The sequence below is a fragment of the Colobus angolensis genome, unplaced genomic scaffold (assembly GCF_000951035.1).
Source record: "Colobus angolensis palliatus isolate OR3802 unplaced genomic scaffold, Cang.pa_1.0 Scaffold302, whole genome shotgun sequence".
Lineage (NCBI taxonomy): Eukaryota > Metazoa > Chordata > Mammalia > Primates > Cercopithecidae > Colobus > Colobus angolensis.
The window spans coordinates 1,663,786-1,686,784 of NW_012116289.1; the positions used below are offsets into that span (position 1 = coordinate 1,663,786).

Here is a 22,999-nt window from a genome sequence, read left to right on the forward strand (position 1 = left end):
AGATAATTCTAAAACATTGCGAGTTTGAGAACCACTGATGTAGTGTTACAGAAAGAAAGTAAAGGATGAGCTGTAGGTAAGAGGGCAACACTTTCTGTCCCTTTTCCGACTGTATGTAGGAAATGTTTGAGGAGTGGTTTAGCTGGATGGGAAAGCAAGTATCCTTGTTCATCACTTTTCACTGAGCAAGCAGTTTCTTAATTGCAGTGCCTTCTGCCTCTGACTCCATGCCCATACACACAATATGAATCCGAGGGCCTATGGCCAGGCAGTCATACAATAGAGACAAGGACCAATTTACTTACCAACTAAACATGTAGGGACATGCTGTCTATCCTCAACACAGATAAAACCTGTAGGTGCTCTTCCTTTGTGGAGCCCAGTGCTTCTAACCTTGGCTGCACGTTACAGTCGAAGAATGTTGCAAACTCCCCGTTGCCCAAGCTGTAATGCAGACTAGTTACAGCTAAACTGGGAGGCGAGCACAGGTTTTGGTGGTTTATAAGGCTTCCCAGGTGATTCAACATCTAACCAAAATTGAGAATGACTGGCTCTAATTCAAATTCTCACGAATGAGGCAGATTCATCCTGCATTTGAGAGAGCAATCGTAACTATAAGGTTACTTCTTCTATTGTATACTCTCATGACTTGGAATCAGATTACGCAGTTTAAAATATGAGAAAATGTGCACGAAGAAAAGTCCCAGAGATCTGATTGCCCATTCCTTCTCCTCTCCTACAGGCTTCGGTCTAGGTGACAATGCACATGTAGATCTGCTCTTTTCAGGAAGAAAATACCCACCACACCAACATATGGCAATAGAAAGACTGTATAGACCCGATTCCCTTGTAAGATGTGTAAAAAGAGAAATGAGAACAGCACATTTGAAATTCAGATGTAATCAAGAAGTCTTAAACTCAATAAAAAGACAACTCAATTTTTAAATGGACAGAAGATTTTAATAGATATTTTTATCAAGGAAGACATACAAATAACTAATAAGCACCTGAAGAGATGCTCAACATTATTGGCTATTAGGAAATGCATATCAAAACCACATGAAATAACACTTACTCATCACTGAAATGGCTAGAATAAAAAAAAACAGGCAATAAAAGTGATGTCAATCATGTGGAAAAACTGAAACCCTCATTTATACATTGCTGATGGGAATGTAAAATGGTGTGGCCACTTTGGAAAGCAGTTTGGCAATTTCTTAAAAATTCAACACAAAGTTACCACGCAAATCAGCAATTCTACTCCTAGTAATCTCTCCAAGAGAGATGAAAATGAAAGATGTCCACACAAAGACTTGTATGTGAATGTTTATTATTCATAAAATCCCAAAAGTGGAAACAACTCAAATATCTTTCAACTGGTAAATGGATAAATAAAATGTGATCTAGCCACAAAATGGAATAATTTTCAACAATGAAGAGTAATACAGTACTGATATAGGCCACACTATGCATGAACTTCAGAAAATTACGCTGCACAAAAGAAATGCAACACAAAGTCCACATATTTTGTGATTTAATTTCTACAAAATGTCTAGAAAAGATAAATCTACAGAGATGAAAAGCTGATTACTGGTTGCGTGGGACTGGAGTGGATATAAGGAATGACTACAAATGGGCCTGAAAGAGACACTATTTGCGTGAGAGAAATGTTCTAAAATTGGAATGTGGTGATGGTTGCACAACTCCCTAAATTTACTAGAAGTTAATTAAGTTGTGTACTTAAAAGGGGTGAATTTTATGGTATATACATTGTTTCACAATAAAGCTATTTATAAAAACATGTACAATTGACTTCAAAATTCTACAAAAATAATGTAAAAATTTAAATAGATATAACATGCAAAAATAAAGCTTATTACTTTGGAAAAAATTACTTCAAAAATATGAAAAAAGTTCAAGCTGCAGCATTTTTTAAAAAAACAAACTCTAAAATAATAATATTAGCTAAAATATATTGAGCATTAACTATATTCCAGGCATTATTTTAAGTGCTTTATATCATTTATTCCTATAAACTATCCTGTAAGTTTGATGTTATGTTCCATTGTACAAGTATAGAAACTGAGGTCTAACTAGAGATAAAAGACTGATGCTAGAATAAGAAGACAGATTAAAAGGAAGGCGGTAGTACTAAAGAAATAATTCGAGTAATTTATAGTGCTGTTGCATAATTGTAACTGGTATTAAAAAGAATGAAAAAGAGAATAGAGACCCAAATCTAGTGTTGATCAGACTAAGATTAAAGACATCACAGACAATACAGAGAAAAAAGAGAAACAGATTAAGGTGATCAGAAAGTAGATGATAGATACAGACGACATAAAATGAGAAACAGAGTAGGGATAATTAGTGTTCTTGGGGTGCAGAGGATAATCAACAAAATAACACAATATAATAACAAAAATATTAAAGGTATTATTTAAAATGTCCTTTTAGCAGAAGAGAATTCTAAACATAACTAATATTATCATTAGCAAGAATAAATATCAGGCAATGATGTACCACAACTGCACTGAGCACACATCAGCTCCTTCAACCATCACAACAACCCTAGGAAGCACACACTATAATTTCCATTTTACAAAGGATCCCTAGAGCTAAGGTGACTAGATATCTCCAGTTTTCTTAGGACGATTCTGGTTTACTGCATGTAAACTACCTAAAGTACCCATTTTATTCTTAAAATTATGATTTTGGACAATAAATGACATGATCACCCTACTTTGAGTCTAAGAACTACAGGTGGTAAATTGCAGAACCAAAACTTAGAGAAATCTCCAAAGCCTTTGTTCTTAAACATTTTATTATACTAAATCTGCAGAGCTGAAGTGTTCATCACAAAGCAACAAAACTTGTAAAAAAATAAGTGATTATACCAAGAAATTCTGCATTCCAAAGATAAACAACTCCACATGCATTCAGTAAAAGTCACTTAAAAAGGAAAAAGATATTAATTAATTTAGTAAGTAAATGAAAACTAGTACCCTGAATTTCTTCTTCACAACATTAAGTGCCAGAAAACAATGTCTACAAAATCAAGTTAGAATTAATGCAAGCTCTCAAATATACAAGTAGTTAAGAATCTAGAAGCCAAGCAACTACTTAAAGACATTGTCCAGCTAATTTAGGTAGAAATCAAAATTTAGACTTCACAAACACATAAGTAAGATACAGAAGTACTTATAGTGGGCAATGAATCCACTTTAATATCAAATTTTATAAAAGTTGATCTGGTAAATATCATGTCTAGACAAAGTATACATGTGATATTTCTTGGAAGACAATGTGCACCATATCTAACTTCAATCCTGCATCAAAAATTCCACTGGTTTGAGAAGAGGCTGGGGGAGCAGAATGGGAAGAAAGGCACATGAGCTGTTTTTCCCATTTTCACAAGGGAATTCAATAAATAATGTCTTATTCCCATTGTTGATAAACTAGCAGTCTGAGATTTAGTCACATTTTTAAGTCATATAAATATACATTAATAGAGCAAAAAAGTTGTATTATCTTTCATGTTACAGGAGAAAATAGAATTAAAGGAAACCTAAGATAACATAAAGAAAAAATGCACAGGTAACACAAAAACTAAAGAAAATATTTTAAATGGCAGTTAAAGACAGAAAACAGAGGTAAGAATCAGGAATTATATAAAGAGATCAAACACTGGATGTTTAATACTAAATATAAATGGTTAAATCACTCTCTCATTAAAAGAAAGATAGCCTCATATTAAACAAAAAATTAAGTAAAATATATTTACAAGAGACCCCAAAAGCCAATGATTACAGAATATAGAGAACAAAAGAATCAGGAAAGATATGCAAAAGAAACTAAAAAATAATACAAATTTTAAAATACAGTATAACAGCTATTTACCTAGCATTTACATTATATTGGGAATTATAGAGATGATTTTAAGTATATGTAAGGTTATGCATAGGTTATATGCAAATGCTACATCTTTTTATATAAGTGACTTGAGCATCTTGGATTTGGCATCCACAAGAGTCTTATAACAAATCCTCCATGCATACCAAGGGATTGGTCTGCTTATCTGATTGACTTAAAGAATCCTGATTTTATAGAGTATGACCATATTCTCAGCCTCTGTTGCAAATAGGAGAAGCTATGTGACTAAGTTCTGGCCAATGAAATATAAGTGGAAGTTATTGGGAGGGCTTTCAGGAAAATTTCTTTAAAAAGAGCTGAGCTCCCTTTTGTCTTTTCCCTTTCCTTCTTCCATCGGCTGGAATGCAAACACGATGAAGCTGAAATGTATGTCTTACAACTGTGTGGTGACCTTAAAGATGGAAGCACTTCATCAAGGAAAACAGAGAAAGAAGATACGATGAGCCTGGGTCACTGATGATATCCTGGAACCACTTCACCTCATGTTACCACTAATTCCCCATTGCTTTCCTACATTAATTCAAACTTGACTATAAAAATTATTTTCTGGCATATAATGTTGTAAAGAAAAAATTCAGAATACTGTTTTTTTCATTTACTTATAAAATAATTTACTTTTTTAATTTACTTTTAAAAATAAATACTAAATTAATATAGTATTTCTTAATTAGTGCCTCACTTTTACTGAATGCATGTAAAACTTGTTTATCCTTGAAATGCAGGATTTCTTGGTACAACCACTTTTTTCAAACTAATCTGTTTCTTTATGATGAACACTATAATGGCTCTGCAGATTTAGTGTAATAAAAGGGTTAAGAACAAAAGCTTTGGCAACTTCTATGACTGAAAGTTTTGGTTCTGCAACTTACCAACTGTAGTTTTTAGGCCCAAAGAAAGGTGATCATGTTATTTACTTTGTGTCTTTACCACAATACCTTGACTCTATCTTACTTGAAGAAAAGACCAGCAAACATTCTGTTTTGTTTAAATTGCTCTTTTTTTAAGGTCTCTGTTACTTGGACTAAAAAGCAATTATTACCTGATACCAGCTCATAATAATAGTTTAGAACAAATCAGAATCCAAGGTGAAAAAATTGTATGTGAGAGAGTATTTTTACTTGATGGTTGACATAATTCAGTATAATCATGTGTGTCATTAGTCTTTTTATGACAACAATACAGCATCAAAATGTACAGTGTAGACCTAGAGGAAATACAAAGAGAAACACAGGGTCCCAATAATAATGGAAAACATAAACAAACTTTTCTGTGCCTTTGAAAAATTAGGTAGACAAAAGCTAAAAGGTAAAGAAATGAGATTCTAGAGACTTCAGTAGAACTAAGAGTACCTAATAAAATGCTTCTAAAAATATGTGTGTGTGTGTGTGTGTGTGTGTGCGCACACACAATTGCGAAGTTATCTTATAAATAAAATTCCAGGTATTTTTTCAAAAATGGAAAATACATATATATATGTTTTAAAATATTTCAAAAAATAGAGCTTGCCTTCAAAATATAATTCAAGAAATAAACAAAACTTGAAATTAAACTGAAAAAAAATATAAACATTTGGAAGTCACTTCCAAGTAATTCTTTGGTCTCAGAAGAAATCAGACACACATTGTATTCATTGTAGGAAATAATGAAAATGAGAATACCACATATCAGACTCTCCAGGTCACAGCTAAAAGCAGATTCAGAGGAAAATTCGTTGCCTTAAACACTTCAATTATAAATACGAATGAATGAAAATAAATGTTAAGCATTTAACCCAAGGGTTCAGATTTTTTAAAGACAGCAAAATTAAGAAAGAAAAAGAAGGAACTGATGAAGAAGTAGTAATATCATTTGTACTGCAAGAAAATATTTTGAGGAAATAATCAGACAAGAGCTCAAGAACGTTTGTTTAGTGCTGTTTCTGAAACCTCAGAAGAAACTTTAATCTTTATTATAGGGATGATTGAATAAATCACAACGCATTTCATGTAGCAGAACACAGAGACACTAAAATATATTTCTTGGTACAAAAATCTACAATACGTGGAATTAAAAAGAAGAATGCAGAGCTGAATAGAAGAATCACACTTGGGCACTGAGGAATACATTAGCAGTTAATATAAGTTGTGTCTTTGCATCTTCAGGAATTTATTTAAAGGAAGCACAGTTTGCAGCTATAATTGAAAAAAAATACAACCCTAAAAGCATGGACTGTGAAATCATATTTATTCTAGTGTCCTCCTTTAAGTAAAACATTGCATTCCATTTCTTTAGGGACTATATCTCTTAATCATTGTAACAGGTAAACCTCTCGTACCCATTACAGCAAGCAATTACCAAATACAATATACCACATTTGTCTTTTCTGCAGGATCCCAAGAATTTCTCTGCCTTCAAAGCAATTTTCTGTTTAATGCTATGCTGAGGATACTGTTATTTTATACTAATGATTTAGAACACTCACCACCAGATCAGAATTCCAAGCCAAAACTAAGGTACTACGAAAAGTTAACTGGTGTGGAAAGTCAATGATTATTTCTTATCTTATTTCTCTACTTGAAGAGTTATTCCTTACCAAGAGCTCTCTGCACCTTCACTATGGGGAAACATGCACCCACTTTAAAGAAATATTCTGGGAATTAAATGATGTGACATCTTTCACGCACCCAGCACAGTGCTGAGATGGAGTTCCCCCTTTACCTTCTCCCATGTTCTTTCCTGCTCCTGTCTGAGTAATTACAACTCCTCCAACCAATCCACTTTTACACAGTGATTTCTGTTGTTGTTGTTGTTGTTTGTTTGTTTGTTTTTTGAGATGAAGTCTCACTCTGTCACCCAGGTTGGAGTGTAATGGCACGATCTTGGCTCTCTGCAACCTCCACTTCCCAGGTTCAAGTGATTCTCCTGCCTCAGCCTCCCGAGTAGCTGGGACTACAGGCATGTGCCACAACGCTTGGCTAAATTTTGTATTTTTAGTAGAGATGGGGTTTCACCATATTGGTCAGGCTGGTCTTGAACTCCTGACCTTGTGATCCACCCACCTCAGCCTCCCAATGTGCTGGGATTGCAGGCATGTGCCACTGTACCCGGCCTTTTACACGGTTTTTTACAGAGTACACATCCAAATGCAGCATCAGTGGTATATCTGAATTAAATAGTGGGTGCAACACCATGGCTATTTCAAGCTTAATTGTCAGCTCATATTTTTGGAAGCAAAGTCATAGGAGTGAGTGTCTGTTTGCACCTAATCCTGAGAAATTTAATCTCTGCAGGCTGTGACACATTCTGATGTCAGAGGATCAAAATCTCACTGGTGGAAGTTAATTTCCTTTGCTCTACAATCCACACTTACCATTCTGCATTCAGGTGGGAAAATAAAAGCTGTGTTCTTCCTCCAAAGTTCCTAAAAACACCCAAGCCCAAATTTTGAACCTTGAAACTGTGAGCTCTGCTTCCTCAGAGCTCAAAAGAATAATTCTCTTTACTACTCAGTTAGAGATTAATCACCTGGCTAACACGGTGAAACCCCGTCTCTACTAAAAATACAAAAAAAAAAAAACTAGCCGGGCGAGGTGGCGGGCGCCTGTAGTCCCAGCGACTCGGGAGGCTGAGGCAGGAGAATGGCGTAAACCCAGGAGGCAGAGCTTGCAGTGAGCTGAGATCTGGCCACTGCACTCCAGTCCGGGCGACAGAGCGAGACTCCGCCTCAAAAAAAAAAAAAAAAAAAGATTAATCACACTGCCTTTATCACCTGCTGTGTTTGTGTTATTTTACTCTTCCTTTGTTATTTAACTGAGAGCATTTGTGTCTATTCTACCCAACCAAACCATGAATTTGCACGTGTCAGGGAAGATCTGGCAGCATCTGATACAACTTATTCCTCATATATTAATTGCTTAATACAGTTTTTATGACTGAATTTTGAGCCAATAACATGTTTTAATTCAATACAGCATGCATTTTTAAACACTCTGAGAATGTCCAAAAACGATTTGGCACTTAGGTAAGAAGAGACTTTTTTCAGGCCAGGCACGGTGGCTCACAACTGTAATCTCAGCACTTTGGGAGGCCAAGGCAGGCGGGTCATGAGGTCAAGAGATCGAGACCATCTTGGCCAACATGGTGAAACCCAGTCTCTACTAAAAATACAAAAATTAGCTGGGCGTGGTGGTGTGGGCCTGTATTCCCAGCTACTGGGGAGGCTGAGACAAGAGAATTCCTTGAACCCGCGAGGTGGAGATTGCAATAAGCCAAGATCGCGACAGTGCACTCCATCCTAGCAACAGAACAAGACTCTGTCTTACAATAAAATAAAGAGACTTTATTCAAAAGGATTAGTGCAAGAGGGAGACTGGACCACTGCAGTAAGGAGAAAGGGGCCATTGCCTTGCAGAGAACATTCCTATCATGAGATCTGTAAGCATCTCAAGCGTTAGGAAAAAAGAGATTCTCTTTCATAAGAAAGAATAGACAAGGCTAGAAAGAACCAGGTGTGGAGAAGTACCATGACAGGAGTGACACGATCTGTCAGTAGATGAGGGAATATTTTACCCTGAACTCTACAGCCTACTCCAGGGAGAGGCTGTGAAGGAGGAGCTGTGTGCTGGCTGAGGCTGAGGGCGGGACAAAGTTCAGCCCAGGAGAAGCACAGAATCTTAACCAAAGTTGGTTTAGCCTGCATGTTTTTCTGATTGATCAGTGGAGACAAAACAGCTTAGCTAATATCATTTATGAGACAAACAAAGGGAATTTAGAGGGTCTGCATCTGGCCTTGTTATAGGTGTTTATGGCTATTTACTCTGTGTGGCTACAAAAAAATATGTGAAATTGGGTAATTTAAAAAGAAAAGAGGTTCATTTGGTTCACAGTTCTGCAGACTGTACAAGAAGCATAGTGCCAGCATTTGCTTCTGATGAGGGCCTCGGGAGGCTTGCAATCATGACAGAAGGCAAAGAGGGAGCAGGCACACCACATGGCAAGAAAGGGAGCAAGAGAGAGAGAGGAGGAGGTGCCAGGCTCTTTGAACAACCAGATCTCACCTGAACTCAAAGCAAGAACTCACTCATTGCTGCAAGAACAGCACCAAGCCATTCACCAGGGATCCACCCCATGACCCAAACACCTCCCACCAGGCCCCACCTCCAACATTAGAGGTCACATTTCAACGCGAAATTTGAAGGGGACAGAACATTTGAACCATATCAATGGCCTGCAAGGGAGCATCGGTGAGTCTGATTTAAGTCACATGGGGAATAATTGTTAGCTGCACGAAGGCCTTTCTGGAACACAAAGCAATGGGGGCATTTATTAGCCTTTTCTATTTTCTGAGATCCCAGGGTTCTGGTAAAGTTCAACCTTGTCAGAGGATACAAGGAGAAAAGGTGGTGTCTCCATTCAGGAATTTGGAGACTAAAGAAAGAGCCAAGGAAAAATTGATCACATTTTAAAAAATAGTAATGATTAAGCAGAAGACAAGAAGGAAGACAATTAGATCTCGTGTGATTTCCAGCACCTTCATGATGCAGGCACCATAGTCTCTCAATTAACAGATGAGAAGAAAGAGGCTTAGAACTGTTAAGTAAATAATCCAGGGGCTCACAGACAGGACATAATAGAGCCAACTTTCAATCCAGATCATTTTGACAGCCCAGGGCACAGTTCATACATGAAAATGTCAACTAACAAAATGTCAGCTAACAAATGCATCACTGTGGATAATCAGGAAATACCTGCAAGCTCCAGAACTTTCTCATTTGCATAGCACTAAGAGAAACTTTTGGACTTTCCCTGCAATGAGGCAGAGTGTCAATCCCTATGGAGATGGACACCAATAACCATTAAAAATACCTATATAAAGAACAAGTTTAAATATTTTGCCTATAACTTTTATTCCAAAGCTTACGAACTCTCCTCTTTCAGCATTATGGGAAAATGATGTATTAGTTCAAGGACATAAAAACTGTGGCCAGGGCTCCCATAGTGAATGTATGAATCAGGAAGTTGGGGGGATCCACGGAACCTTGAGCATTCCCTTCCAGAACTCTCCATCACTGCTAAAGCTAAAATGCCTGTCTCATGGGCAAAGCTTTTCACATTAAAAAGGTCAAAACTTAAAAATGTTCTTACCAAGTATCTCCCAGTAGTACACGGCTGGTATGAGACTGAGGCAAAGGTTCTCCTAGTAGAAAAGAAGGGAATCAGTAACCTGGGAAAGGTGACCTTCATCTAGAAAAGGAGGAGACTGGATATTCAGTTTCTACAACACCATTTCTTTAAAGGAAAAGAAAAGAAAGAAAGAAAAAGAAAACAAGAAAAATAAAGGCACAGCAGGGGGAGAGGCTAAGCGAAGAAGGTGAAGAATACAAATAGGTTTCAAAACAAAACCAACAAAATATACAATGATCAAAATATGTCAAGATAATATTTCAAATAAAAATTTGTGTATACTTTCCCTCAGCATTTATAAACTCCTATTACTTGTAGCCCAAGTTCTCCCCTTGTCAAGCCCAAAGAGCTGAATCTTTGGCAGGGGTAGGCTTTAGAGGAAGATGGTCACTGTAGGGTGGGTCATTTGTGAGCCAATGGCAATCCTTCTGATGACTCCATCAGCTTCAACATGCTTTTCTGGGATCGTGCTTCTCAAACCTAGCAGAATTCAGAATCATCTGGAGGGTTCATTAAAACACAGATTCATGGGCCCCACCCCCAGAGATTCTAACATAGTAGGTCTGGGGTGGGGCCCCAGAATTTCCATTTCTAGCAAGTTCCCAGATAATGATGCAGATGCTGCCAGTCCTGGGGCCACACCTTGAGGACTACTGCTGTATAGCACTGATCCTTGAGAGTAAATTTCAACAAATTTGCAGCCAGCTGAGGTTTTGCCCCATTCATCCCCTCTGACTACAATATTCAGAGAAGCTTCTGAAGCAGGATGCAAACTTGGAATCTGCTATCCCCATATTTTTGTACTGTAACCCTTAGAACAGAACTCCGAGGAGCAGGGTCTCAAGGTATTGGCTACTGAAATTTGTGAATAACCAGTGCTCTCATTTTCTTATTGAAGAGACTTAACCTATATAACAAATGATGAGTTAGTTTTTTTATTTTTTTTAATGTAACAAAGTTAAATATAACTTGCCATGTAGACTACTCGTCAATGGATTTCTCAAATCATACCTAAATTTTTATTTCTTTAAAAAATCTTTTGATATTTTTGTCAAGGTCATCTGACATCCTCCACCCCCTCCCCCCAAAAAATGGTTCATTTTGGAGTCAGGAATATGAAAACAATATTTTATATTCACACATGAACTTTTCTGGATATAAGATTTTAGGTTTGAAGATTTTTTTTTTAAATCTCTGGGTCATTATTCAATGATCTTCTTGCATCCAGTATTGTTATTAAGAACTCAGATACTCATATGATGCCTATTTCTTTGTAAAGATTCTGTTTTTTCTCTTTGAAAATGTTTAGAATTTTTCCCTTGTCCTTGACATCTTTACATTGTGCTGTTACTTGTCTAGGTTTTCCTTTTCTTCTCTCGTTTCACACCTGCTACATCCTTTCAATTTAAAGTCTTACAACTTCCTTTAATTCTGACAAATTTTTAATAATTATTCCTTCAAATAATTTTCCTTAAATTTTAAAAAATATTTCATTATGAAAATTTCCAATCATATAGAAAAGAATTACACAATGAAAACTCAGATAAACTGCACTTAGATTCTATCCATTTTTTTTTTTTTTGCATTGTCACGGACCTATCACTCTAATCAACTTTCTATCCAACAATTATTTTAGGAAATGTTTAATGCATTTCCAAGTAAGTCAACAACATCAGTAAGGTCCCTTCAAATGCTTAAGCATGAATATCAAGTAAATGCATACTACTATTTGTTTATATATTTTTTATTTTGTCTCCTCAAGTAAAAATTATGTACAATAAAATACACAAATCTTAATTATGCCATTCAATGCATTATGATGGATGCATACACTTGTGTATCCCAGGCCCCTATCAAGATACATACCTTTACCACCACCTCTGAAAGTTCTCTATGCCTCTTCCAGTCACCTCCAAATCCAGCCCCATACCCATACCCACAGATGCAATTACTATGCTTAAATTTTCTACCGTAAATTAGTTGTGCTTATTCCAGGGCTTAAGATAAACACAATTACATAATAAACATTTTTAGGGATTTTTCTTTCAGCCTAATGACTTTGATATTAACTCATGTTGTGGCATGTATTATTACTTTGTTCCTTTTTATTGCTGGGAAGTATTCCATTGTATGGGTATATCCTGGTTTGTTTACCCATTCTCCTACTGATGAACACCTGGAATCTTTCCAGTTTTTCATCAACAAACATAAACCACCATAGGGGTACCATTTTTCCTTCCACTAGCATTGTGTGAGAATTTCAAATGCTGCATGTCCTTACCAACCTTTAGTATTGTCAGTCTCTTGAACTTTAGTCATTCTTATGAATGTATAATAACATCTCATTGTGCATTTCCCAGACCATTGTCCTTGAGCACTTGTACAAATACTTATGGCGAATTCTCATATTGTCCTTTGTGAGGTGTCTATATTAATTTTCCATTTTAATTTTTTTGTCTTCTTGTTATTGATATATCTTTGATATCAGTTATTTGTCAGATGTATATTTTATAAATGTTTTCTCCCAATATTTTCTGTACATTTTAACATCTTTTCTTTTTTAAAAAAATATACTTTCAAAACATCTTTTGATTATCATAATATTTTAATTTTAATGAAGTCTAGTTTTTCAAGTTTTGTTGTGATTATTGCTTTCTGCATCCTATCTAAGCAATATTTGCCTAACCCCAAGTTGAAAAACTATTCTCCTCTGCTTTTTTATAAAGGCTTGTAGTTTTGAGTCTGTGATCCACCTCAGATTAATTTTGGCCGTGATGAGAATCATAGGCTGACGATCATTTCCTTTTTTCATGTGAATATTCAGTTGCTCGGTGCCATTTCTTGAAAAGACTTTCTATTCCCCACTGGTTAGTTTTGGTACCTCTGTCAAGAATCAGATACCTATATAAGCAGAAATCAGTTTTTACATATATAAAATGTATTGTTCCATTGATCTATTCATCAGTCTCCACTGTCTTGAATTCTGTAGCTTTATAGAAAATCTTGAAGTCAGGTAGTTTAAGCTCTTCAATGACGTTCTTCAGTTTTAAGTGATTTCGACAGTCTAGATTTGTTGCCTTTCCATATGAATTTTGATATCAGCTTGTTAATTTCTACTAAAAATCTTGGATTGATTATTAGTGGAATTTTACTGAATCTATAGATCAATTTGGGAAGAAGTGACATTTCTAGCAATCCCGAGTCCTCCAGTCCCTGAACTGGCATTCCTCTCAATTTCCTCATGTCTTTATTCATTTCTTTCTGCTATGTTTTATAGAGATATTTTATGTCTTTTGTAAATGTATTCTTAAGAATTTTACACATCAAAATTTCGAGAATTTTTATGGATTGGAAATAAAATTGTTTCATAGATTTTGTTTTCCAATCCCTTCCATTGATTTTTAACTCTCCCACAGGGATCTAGGATACAGATGTTCAGACATCTACCTTTACTGCACATACTATTTAACTGTTTGTCCCATTTTTTCATAATATTATCACTTTTATTGTCTTCTGAGAGTTTTTCACCTATCTTTTATCTCATTCATTCTTTTCTCCAGCCATTCAAAACATCTATTTAGTAGTTTTTTCAGCTATTTATTTTTATACTCAGTATTTCCTGTTGGTATGACTTAAATACTTAGCTCTACTCTTCCCTGGTCTTTTATTTTATTTTTGAGACAGGGTCTCAGGTCACTCCAGATGGAGTACAGTGGGGCCATCACAGCTCACTGCAAGCTCAACTTCCTGACTCAAGTGATCCTCCCACGTCAGTCTCCTGAGTAGCTGGGATCACAGGCACACACCACCATGTCCAGCTAATTGTTTTAATTTTTTGCAGAAACGGGGTCTATGTTGCTTAGGCTGGTCTTGAATTCCTGGGCTCAAGTGACCCCAAAACTTGGCCTCCCAAAGTGCTGTGACTATGGTTGTGAGCTGCCATGCTTGGGCTTCCTGGGTCTTTTTCACGAGCTGCCTCTTCATTTATAAACATCTAGCCCATGGAGTGGTGTGGAGGATAGACTTTAAGGTGACCCCCATGATATCTGACACCTGGTTTTCACACTTTTCTACAATCCCCTTCTCTTGAGTGTGAGTAGACTATGTGACTTACTTTCAGTCAATGGAAACAGGACATATACAATGATGTATATGTGATTACATAAGAGTGTTGTACTCATCTTGTTAGAATCTTTCTCCCCTCTGCTGGCTTTGAAGAAACAAGTTGCCGTGAGTTCTATGGACATAGGAAGTGAATTCTGCCAACAGCATGACAGGACATAGAAGTGGATCCTTCCCCAGTTGACACTGTGATGAGTTTCCAATTGCAGCCAACACCTTGATTTCAACCTAATACAAATGGACAAGTAGAAACACTCAGTGCCAGCTGCCCATCTGCACATGCTGTGATCTGCTCCCCTGCTCCTGCGCCCCTGCACCCAGCTCCAGGCCAGGATCCAGAGTTTCTGCTGTGTGGTAACCACAGGCCAAGCAATGAACCACCTGGACAGTGTGTGCAGAAAAAGACACAACTAAAAAGAGTTCTCTCTGAACCTATCTCCTGTTCATAGCACCTGGCCTTTGCCTACTCTAACTTGCCATTTCCCCATCTAAGCTCTCATCTTTATCAAACCATGACTCAGTCAGCTTCTAATCTAACTCCAGGATTTTCTCACAGCTTTTTTTAAGTAAGCTTATATAACATACATACAGAAGCATGCAGAAATTATAAGTGTATATAGCTGAATGCATTTTCACAAGTGGAACACCTTCAGGTTACTATCAGTCCAGTCAATGAACAGAATATTACCAGCATCCCAGCATCATTCATTTTCATTGTCTATGTTTTCCATTGTGTGAATATACCACAATTTATTTTTCCATTTTACTATTGAATGGTACTTAGGTAGCTTCTAGTTGGAGGCTATTACAAACAGAACTGCCATATTGACTGTTACATTTTTTGGTTAACATGTGTGCTCATTTGTGTTGGGTATTTTCCTAGCAGTGAAACTGCTAGGTCATAGAGCACGCATATGTTCGGCAGTAGATGATACTACTGAGCAGTTTTCCAAAGGGGCTTGTACCAATTTGCATCACTACAGTAGGGTATGCTAGTTTTTCCTCCACATCCTCACCAACATGTAGTATTTTCCATCTTTATCATTTAAGCCATTCTAGCAAATGTCTTCTGTTTTTCTTTAACTCCTGCATTTCATCAATGCCTCTCTCATTCTTTTGGAATTTCCACAAATGAGTTCAGGTGAGAATGTGTATTAGTTAGAGTTCTCTAGACAAACAGAAACAGAACCAATAGGAGGGGTGTGTGTGTGTGTGTGTGTGTGTGTGTGTAGGGAGGGTGGAGAGACAGAAACAGAGAGAGAAATTTATTATAAGGAATACAATATGAAATTATCATTCACACAATTAACACAGATTAACAAGTCCCAAGATCTTCAAGCAGCAAGGTGGGGACCCAGGAGAGCTGAAGAACCAGTATGAAGGCCTGAGAACCAGGAGAGCCGATGGTATAATTCCAGTCTGAAAGATGGCAGGCTTGAGACCCAGAAAGAATGGATGTTTCAGTTCAAGTCCAAAAGCCAGAAAAAAAACAATGTCCCAGCTCATAGTAGTCAGGCAGGAGGAGTTGCCCCTTTTTCACAGAATTAGCCTATTTATTTTATTCAGGCCTTTAATTGAATGGATGAGAGCCATTCACATTAGGGAGGGCAATCTGCTTTACTCAGTCTGCCAATTCAAATGCTAATCTCATCCAGAGCTACCCTCACAGACATACCCAGAATAATGTTTAACTATTTGGGCACTCCATGGCCCAGTCAAGCTGCAATAAACAGTTAATCATTATACCATGTTAGTTTGTCTTCTTGTCCACAACTTTCGTTTAACTACTGTACAGTATTCCATTGTGTTATATACAAGCATAGTTATACTTCATAAAATGAAAGGGCCGGGCATGGTGGCTCACACCTGTAATCCCAGCACATTGGGAGGCCGAGGTGGATGTATCATGAGGTCAGGAGACGGAGACCATCCTGGCTAACACGGTGAAACCCCGTTTCTACTAAAAATACAAAAAAAAACAGAGTCCCAGCTACCCAGGAGGCTGAGGCAGGAAAACGGCGTGAACCTGGGAAGCAGAGCTTGCAGTGAGCTGAGATCGCGCCACTGCACTCCACCCTGCGCGACAGAGAGAGACTCCATCTCAAAAAAAATAAAGAAAGAAAACAAGCATATTTATTATTTTGCTTAATATTATGTTTGTAAGTTCCATTTATATTATTTTTGGCTGCAGATCATTTTCTCATTGCTATATAGTATTTCATTGTGTGACTACATGAAAATTTATTCATCCAGTTGAACATTTGGGTGGTTTCCAGTTTGGGATGATTCATTGATTTTGACATCATGAATATTTAGGTTGCTCCTGATATGTTTCTTTAATAAGTTGCAAAGTCATCGTTTTGCATGTCTGCTTGTACAGATACATAAATGTTTCTGTTGGGTGGCCACAGGTTAAACAATGATCTACCTGGATCATGAACGGAGAGAAAAGAGAACAACCAGAAAGCTCTCTCTCCCCACCTATTCTCTGTCCATGGCATTTGCCATTTTCTCTCACTCTGCCCCTACCACACTGGGACCTAACCAGCTTCTACCTTCTCCCAGGAGTTCCTCACAGATTTTCGTCTTACAAACATTTTCTTGAAGTAAAGCATACCTACAGAAAAGTTCATACATTTTAAGTTTGTAGTGCAAAGAATTTCTGTGAATTGAGCACATGTAAGTAACTCAGATACAGATGAAAAATTATTAGCATTTAGAAATGGAACAATACATTAGAGGGTATGTAATTCCAGCTTTACTAAATACTGATGAATTGCTCTTCAAAATTACCATGTCCACTAACTCACACCAGAAGTAAAGATGTACACCCATTTCCCTTCAATTGTCAGCACTTGGGGATAGCCATACACTAGCTTTCACTATGCTAATAAGTAAAAATTCTTACTGTTTTGAGTTATTTTCCTTAGTTGTTAATATGGTCGAGCCTATTTTCATGCTTATTTGTTAGTTGGAATATGCTGCGCTTGTTTTGCTATTGACTTGTTGTCCTGTTTTGACCCTTTCCTTAAGAGCTCACAGCTTATCCAGTTTTCTGCACAACTCACTTCTGTTTCCTGCCCTTCATTACAGACTTAATGGCTTCTCATTGAGAGCACTGTGCCTTCCTTGGGGCTGGATGGTTTATAATAAAGCTTTCCCAGGAGATCTCATGGGGGCTATGTTCTTTAGTGGTGGCCACTAAAGCTGCTACCTCTTATTCCCAGTGTCATAAACCAGTGGCTGGACCTGTTTGGTTCACAGAGTGTTTTCAGCATGAGGAATCAGGTATCATGCTTGGTTACCATATAAGCAGCTTAGTTCCTATTGTTTTATACCCAGCCTGCTACCTTCATTCATGTTACCTTCATGCCCCATAGATATTTGAGATTTGATGCAAACCAGTCTGTTACAGTAAAAGCACCACTGTCTAGGAAGTTCTGGAGATGGGTTATCAGCTCATTTACATCAGCAGCTGCGGGATCTTGGGCAAGTCATTTCACCTATTGGAGCCACTCTCTGCTGGCATAAAGGAGAACATAAAGTGACCGTCCTTGCCCATCTCACAGGTTGTTTGGGAAACTGAATGAAAGAACATGTAAAGTACTTTGTGGGTTTTTAGTGAAATAGGAGCAGCTCTTAATATTCTTGCCTAGCCCTGTCTGTGGAGCCCAGGATGCTGCATTACCTCCTTTCTACCCTCACCCTGAGTATTGGTCCTAGGTAGAAACTGCGGTGAATATACTGAAGGCACTAAGAATCTTCACCGGGCCGCTCCCAGTCACATCACAAGGTGTTGTGGCTTATTGACAAACACAGACCTCGTGTTTTTCTGAGAACTGCCTTGTGAACACCTAGATAGAACTACGGGTGTGAAATACAAATGTACTTACTATTTGCCTACACTTACGGAAATAAGAGCACACGACAGAGTAGATGGCAAGGTGAGGCTTTAAGTCAGAAAGCAACCTCAGCTGAAACAAATGCATAATTATAGTTTGATTTCAGAAGTGGAAACATGACCTGAATTCATGTACCTACTGATTAGTCCGAATTCCTGTATTGTTGAAGCTGGAGCAGAAGTGGGGGTCCGCTGTGGAAGTAAGGAAAAGCACAACAGAACAGGGGTCCCATCCAGGAAGCCATGTTGATGGCTATGGGGAGCTCCCCCTTGCTCTTGGGGTGGGGCCCTGGCCCTGGGTGGGACTGTGGGGTGATGAGGGTTGTGCTGTGCTGGTGGTAATTGCCAAGGAGAGAGCAGCACGTAGATCCTCCCTGTCATCAGGCAGAGCTCTTCAGTGAGGTGGGCTCAGGGAGGGCTCTGTGCCTCTGTTCAGCAGAGCTGCAGCTGCTGCCCAGCTCTCAGGAGGCGAGCTGGACTCCCTCACTCAGCTGCAGGAGCAGGGACCGCGAGGCTCAACCCCGCCTGAGCCATGCCAGCCAACTTCACAGAGGGCAGCTTCGATTCCAATGGGACCGGGCAGATGCTGGATTCTTCACCAGTGGCTTGCACTGAAACAGTGACTTTTACTGAAGTGGTGGAAGGAAAGGAATGGGGCTCCTTCTACTACTCCTTTAAGGTAAGTTTCCTGCCTGCGACTGTGAACACTGACTTATAATAATGAGACTGGTGGAACTTAAGAGTGTCAATTAAAGAATCATAGCCAGTATTGTGAATGAGTGTTGTTTATTTTCTTTACTAAAAAGGATTTTTAAAAGTCTGAAGTGCTAAAGCAACAAGCTTTAGTGTGCAGAGACCTAGATTGTAGTTTCTTAGGAATACAGGTGGCGTTTTTCTTTCTGATGCTGCTGGAAATGAGTGAATCATGAGTAACATTTATGAGTGGATGGTTTTTACTTTCCCCTTTTCCTAAGGTGAAAGCACTTTTAATTAACCCTATAGCAGTACTTGACATGTCTGTTTCTAGTAGGGGTTACAGCTATGAGTTTTTTGCTAGCAGTGTGGAAAGCTCACAATCCCCAGGACAGTGACTGATGTGATGAGAAACAACATTGAATAAGGCAGGAAGGACGACACTTTCTTTGATGATCTTTTTCATTAAAAACTGAGAAATAGATTTCTTTGAGGGTAGTTGATGATGCCACCATTTGCAACAAATTCCCTCCTAGAACAAATGGAAGACAGAGAGTTTGGTGAGTTTCACCTTCAAAGTATCCAAGGGCCGCACTGAGGAAGGATCTTCATTAAGCTAATACTATACTGTTTCTTATTCCGCAACAAGATCTTGTGGACAGCAATGAACCACACGTTTGGGAAAACAACAGTTTCCTGTTTCTTGCCTCAGAATGCTGGCTTGTCAGGTTATTTCACACCCTGCCTAACAATATGTGTAGTCATTGCAATCATTCACAGGTCTCAAACTGGTCCTTTCCACCAAAGGAAAAAATACTTCACAAAGATTCTAGTTGCTTTGTTGGGTTTTGCTGTTGTTGTTAATCGTCTGTATGTTCTTGAAATGATTTGGTCTCTACACAATCATTGTGTAAAGGTAACATTTACTTTTATGTAGAGGTAACATTACTGTAACATCCACCTCCCTGCTGGAAGTTCACTTCTTTAGCAAGTATTCAGAATAAAACTTTCAGCAGGGTGCTGTCCCAGGAGTCAGACTTAAACTTCCAGGGCCCTAATGACCATGCAGCAAAGCAGAGCCTGATCAAACCACTCCTCCACTGGCTTCAGCGAAACCCTGTCCCTCCAAATCACGTCCTAATGCATGCACACACACAGCCCAGCTGCACAGCTCCACGATGTAGCAGGGAAAGTAAAATTAGAGTTTGTTGCTACTTAATGTTGACTGAATAATCCCCTTTATGAAATCAGCCTGCAGACCCAGAGAGTCTGTCTTGGCAGGCTTTGTGCACCCAGGAAGCACAGGACTCCACTTAGTATTGCTGCCTGTGCAGCCTCTTTGATATTCTCAGAATATGACAGCAAGCAGAATGAAGAGAGGTCCTCCATTGCAAAGGGAATAATAATCAGCAATAAGGTGGTTATTCTGAGACTCAGGCAAGAATCAATCTCAGCTGAAATCTCATTTGCCATTTTTTGAATACAGCACCTACAGGGATATTTGGAATACGCAAAGAAACAAATCCCACCTTGCTCTCTCTGAGTGTTTGTCCTCTCTATCCTAGCAACATCATCGCCAGACGCTAAAGAGAATCACATCATCTCTAGCTGATTCCTATTGATATGTTTGCAGCAAAATGGCTGGACCACTGGACAAGGAGAAAAGCAGAAAGAGAGGAATTGTGTCTGGCCAGGAGCTTAGAATGCTCAGATTCATTATTAGAGAGATACGTGTATTGACTAAAACCCTGTGATTTTTAGTTACACAGTGATCAGTGGTGGTATTTGTGAGAACTTAGCTTACATTTCTTAGTGTAACTTTTTTTTCTATGATCCCCTTTGAGCACAAGCAATTTTAATGCATTGTTGATACAGAAATAGTTTTGATGCAAGCCTTTGTTCACTGCGATTCATTTTATCTGACATACTAGGGAAGAAATTCGAAACCGTGCCCCCTTTACTGTCTCCCAAATGTATCCCTTTAATCCCCATTGCCTTTATCAAAAGCAGTGAAAAACAGCATAAAAATAAAAACAGCAACAGCAGTAAACGGCACAGAAATAACAGCAACAACCATACATCTCATTTACTTTGGGTATTCTTGGTGCCAAGAGTCATAGCAAGACTCACTTAGCAAGTGACCTCTGTGAAGTATCTCATTTAATTCTCACAATCCATGGTGTATCTTTCCATCCAGACCTACCTTCCATCTGTTTATCACAATTTTACCCACTCTATAAAGCTCAGTTTGGGTTGCTTCCTCCATGAAGCCCTCCTTGACTCATCCCTCCCTGAGCTTCATTAGTGTTACGGACTGTACCTCTCTTCTTGCCACTTAATGCAGCTCTGTCTTAAACTGCTGTTTCCATATGTGTTGGGTGAATGTGTTACAGTCCTCAAGCTCCTTGAGTAAAAGGAATGCCTTATATTTGTTTCATATTTTCTCCCAGGACCAACCATTATGCTGGTCATACTCAATAAACATTGACTGCATAAACAAATTGTGATATTTTTTTTCTTCCAATTATCAACATTTCGTCAAATAAGCAACAGAAAGCATGTATTCCCTGTGACAGAGGTGGGTGGGGGCTCTCATTAACCAAGTTTCCACCCATCAGCCCCTACCCTGCCTGGTCTCTATACTCACCCAGGTCCCTTTCTGCAAGTATGTTCAGCTTGTCTCTAATCCATTTCTAAGCCAAAGAGACCAAGATCGGTTCTAGATTCCAGTGGGTGGGGTATGGAATTAGCTGAGGCACCATGAGCTGGTATCAAGTACCTGGTCCAGCCCTGGGGAATCCATCTCTACCGCATGGCAGCCTTACCTAGTCTCAGCTGTCTTGCTCAGTCCAATTACCTGGGCTTCTGACTTAGTTTCTGGGAAACTAAGAACATTCTAGTTCTTATCCTCTGAACCCCAAAGCTCTTTCTAGAGGAGACAAAACACACCATCTAGATCTTACTGGCACTTCCTTCACAGGCTTAGAGTCTGTTCCTTCCCCCGATCTCCACCCTTGAGTTCTAGCTTCTGCTCCTACCACTCTAACCTGCTCCACCTTCCTAAGCATGTGAGGCTCTTGGAAATGAGCAGGGAGGTCTGGGGTGCGTTCACCCATCCCATCTTCTACCATGCGCCTTGTGTAACTAACCCTACATGGTCTTGGGTTCAGGATTCTCAGCTCAGATGCTGGGTCCCTTCACAGTTTCCAGTTTTGTATACTTTTAAGATCACATCCAGCTCACCTCTTCAAGACCTAGTTCTTGGCATTAAGGAATTATATACGCTTGAAAACTCTACCAGAAGTTTTCAAGGGGGAATGGGAACTAGCTCATCAGAAAATAAATGAGGTATCTGAATATAAGGCTGTCCAAATGCAAAACAAATACAAAACTCTTCACACAGAAAGCCCTTAATTTTGCTGGTGAATTCACCAGCAATGTTTCCTGAATCTCTGATACTTAATGAGAAACCTAATTAAAAGTAACTGGGAGGGAGACCTGTCTCAATTAGTGAATTACCTAAATGATCAAATAATGTAAATGAAACTTAGTTTTATTACTCATAGGTGAGTGGAGAAACATGAACTAAGACTGCTAAATATCACCTAACAACGATCTTTTATTGCGCCTCCTTCAGTGGATAAGTTACAAGTGATACGCGATTAGTCTAACTATTGTTTACATGTAAATGGTTGCTTCTAAGTGCTTGAGGGTGATTGGAGATGGTTTGTTCCCTTTGTTTGTACACCCTCCCTGCCACACTGCCTATTAATTTTCTTAACACACTCTTCCTCCATTAATATAACAAAAGCAAATTTCACCTCAACGCATGTCCCAATTACCGCACACTATGCTTTTGCAAGGGAGCTCAAATTAAGAAGCTTAAGTAGACCATGCTTGTTTTCACTACATTTCGGTTGATAACTCATTTCTTTTTTTTTTTTTTTTTGAGACGGAGTCTCGCTCTGTCGCCCAGGCTGGAGTGCAGCGGCCGGATCTCAGCTCACTGCAAACTCCGCCTCCCGAGTTCACGCCATTCTCCTGCCTCAGCCTCCCGAGTAGCTGGGACTACAGGCGCCCACCACCTCACCCGGCTAGTTATTTGTATTTTTAGTAGAGACGGGGTTTCACCGTGTTAGCCAGGATGGTCTCGATCTCCTGACCTCATGATCCGCCCGTCTCGGCCTC

The 22,999-nt window shown here is 38.7% G+C and overlaps 1 protein-coding gene across 5 annotated transcripts in view; it reads left to right on the forward strand.

Annotated features, from left to right (window-relative positions):
- The first annotated feature begins 18,476 nt into the window (after positions 1-18,476).
- NPSR1 (neuropeptide S receptor 1) overlaps positions 18,477-22,999 on the forward strand; it is a 238,349-nt gene continuing 233,826 nt past the window's right edge. For 2 of the 5 annotated variants that reach the window (XM_011950139.1, XM_011950141.1), the window contains exon 1: positions 18,477-18,797. In XM_011950139.1, the coding sequence (XP_011805529.1) occupies positions 18,651-18,797 (147 nt within the window). In that variant the 5' untranslated portion in view covers positions 18,477-18,650. The remainder of the gene's footprint in view (positions 18,798-22,999) is intronic. The other 3 variants (XM_011950137.1, XM_011950138.1, XM_011950140.1) reach the window with 2 other exon arrangements.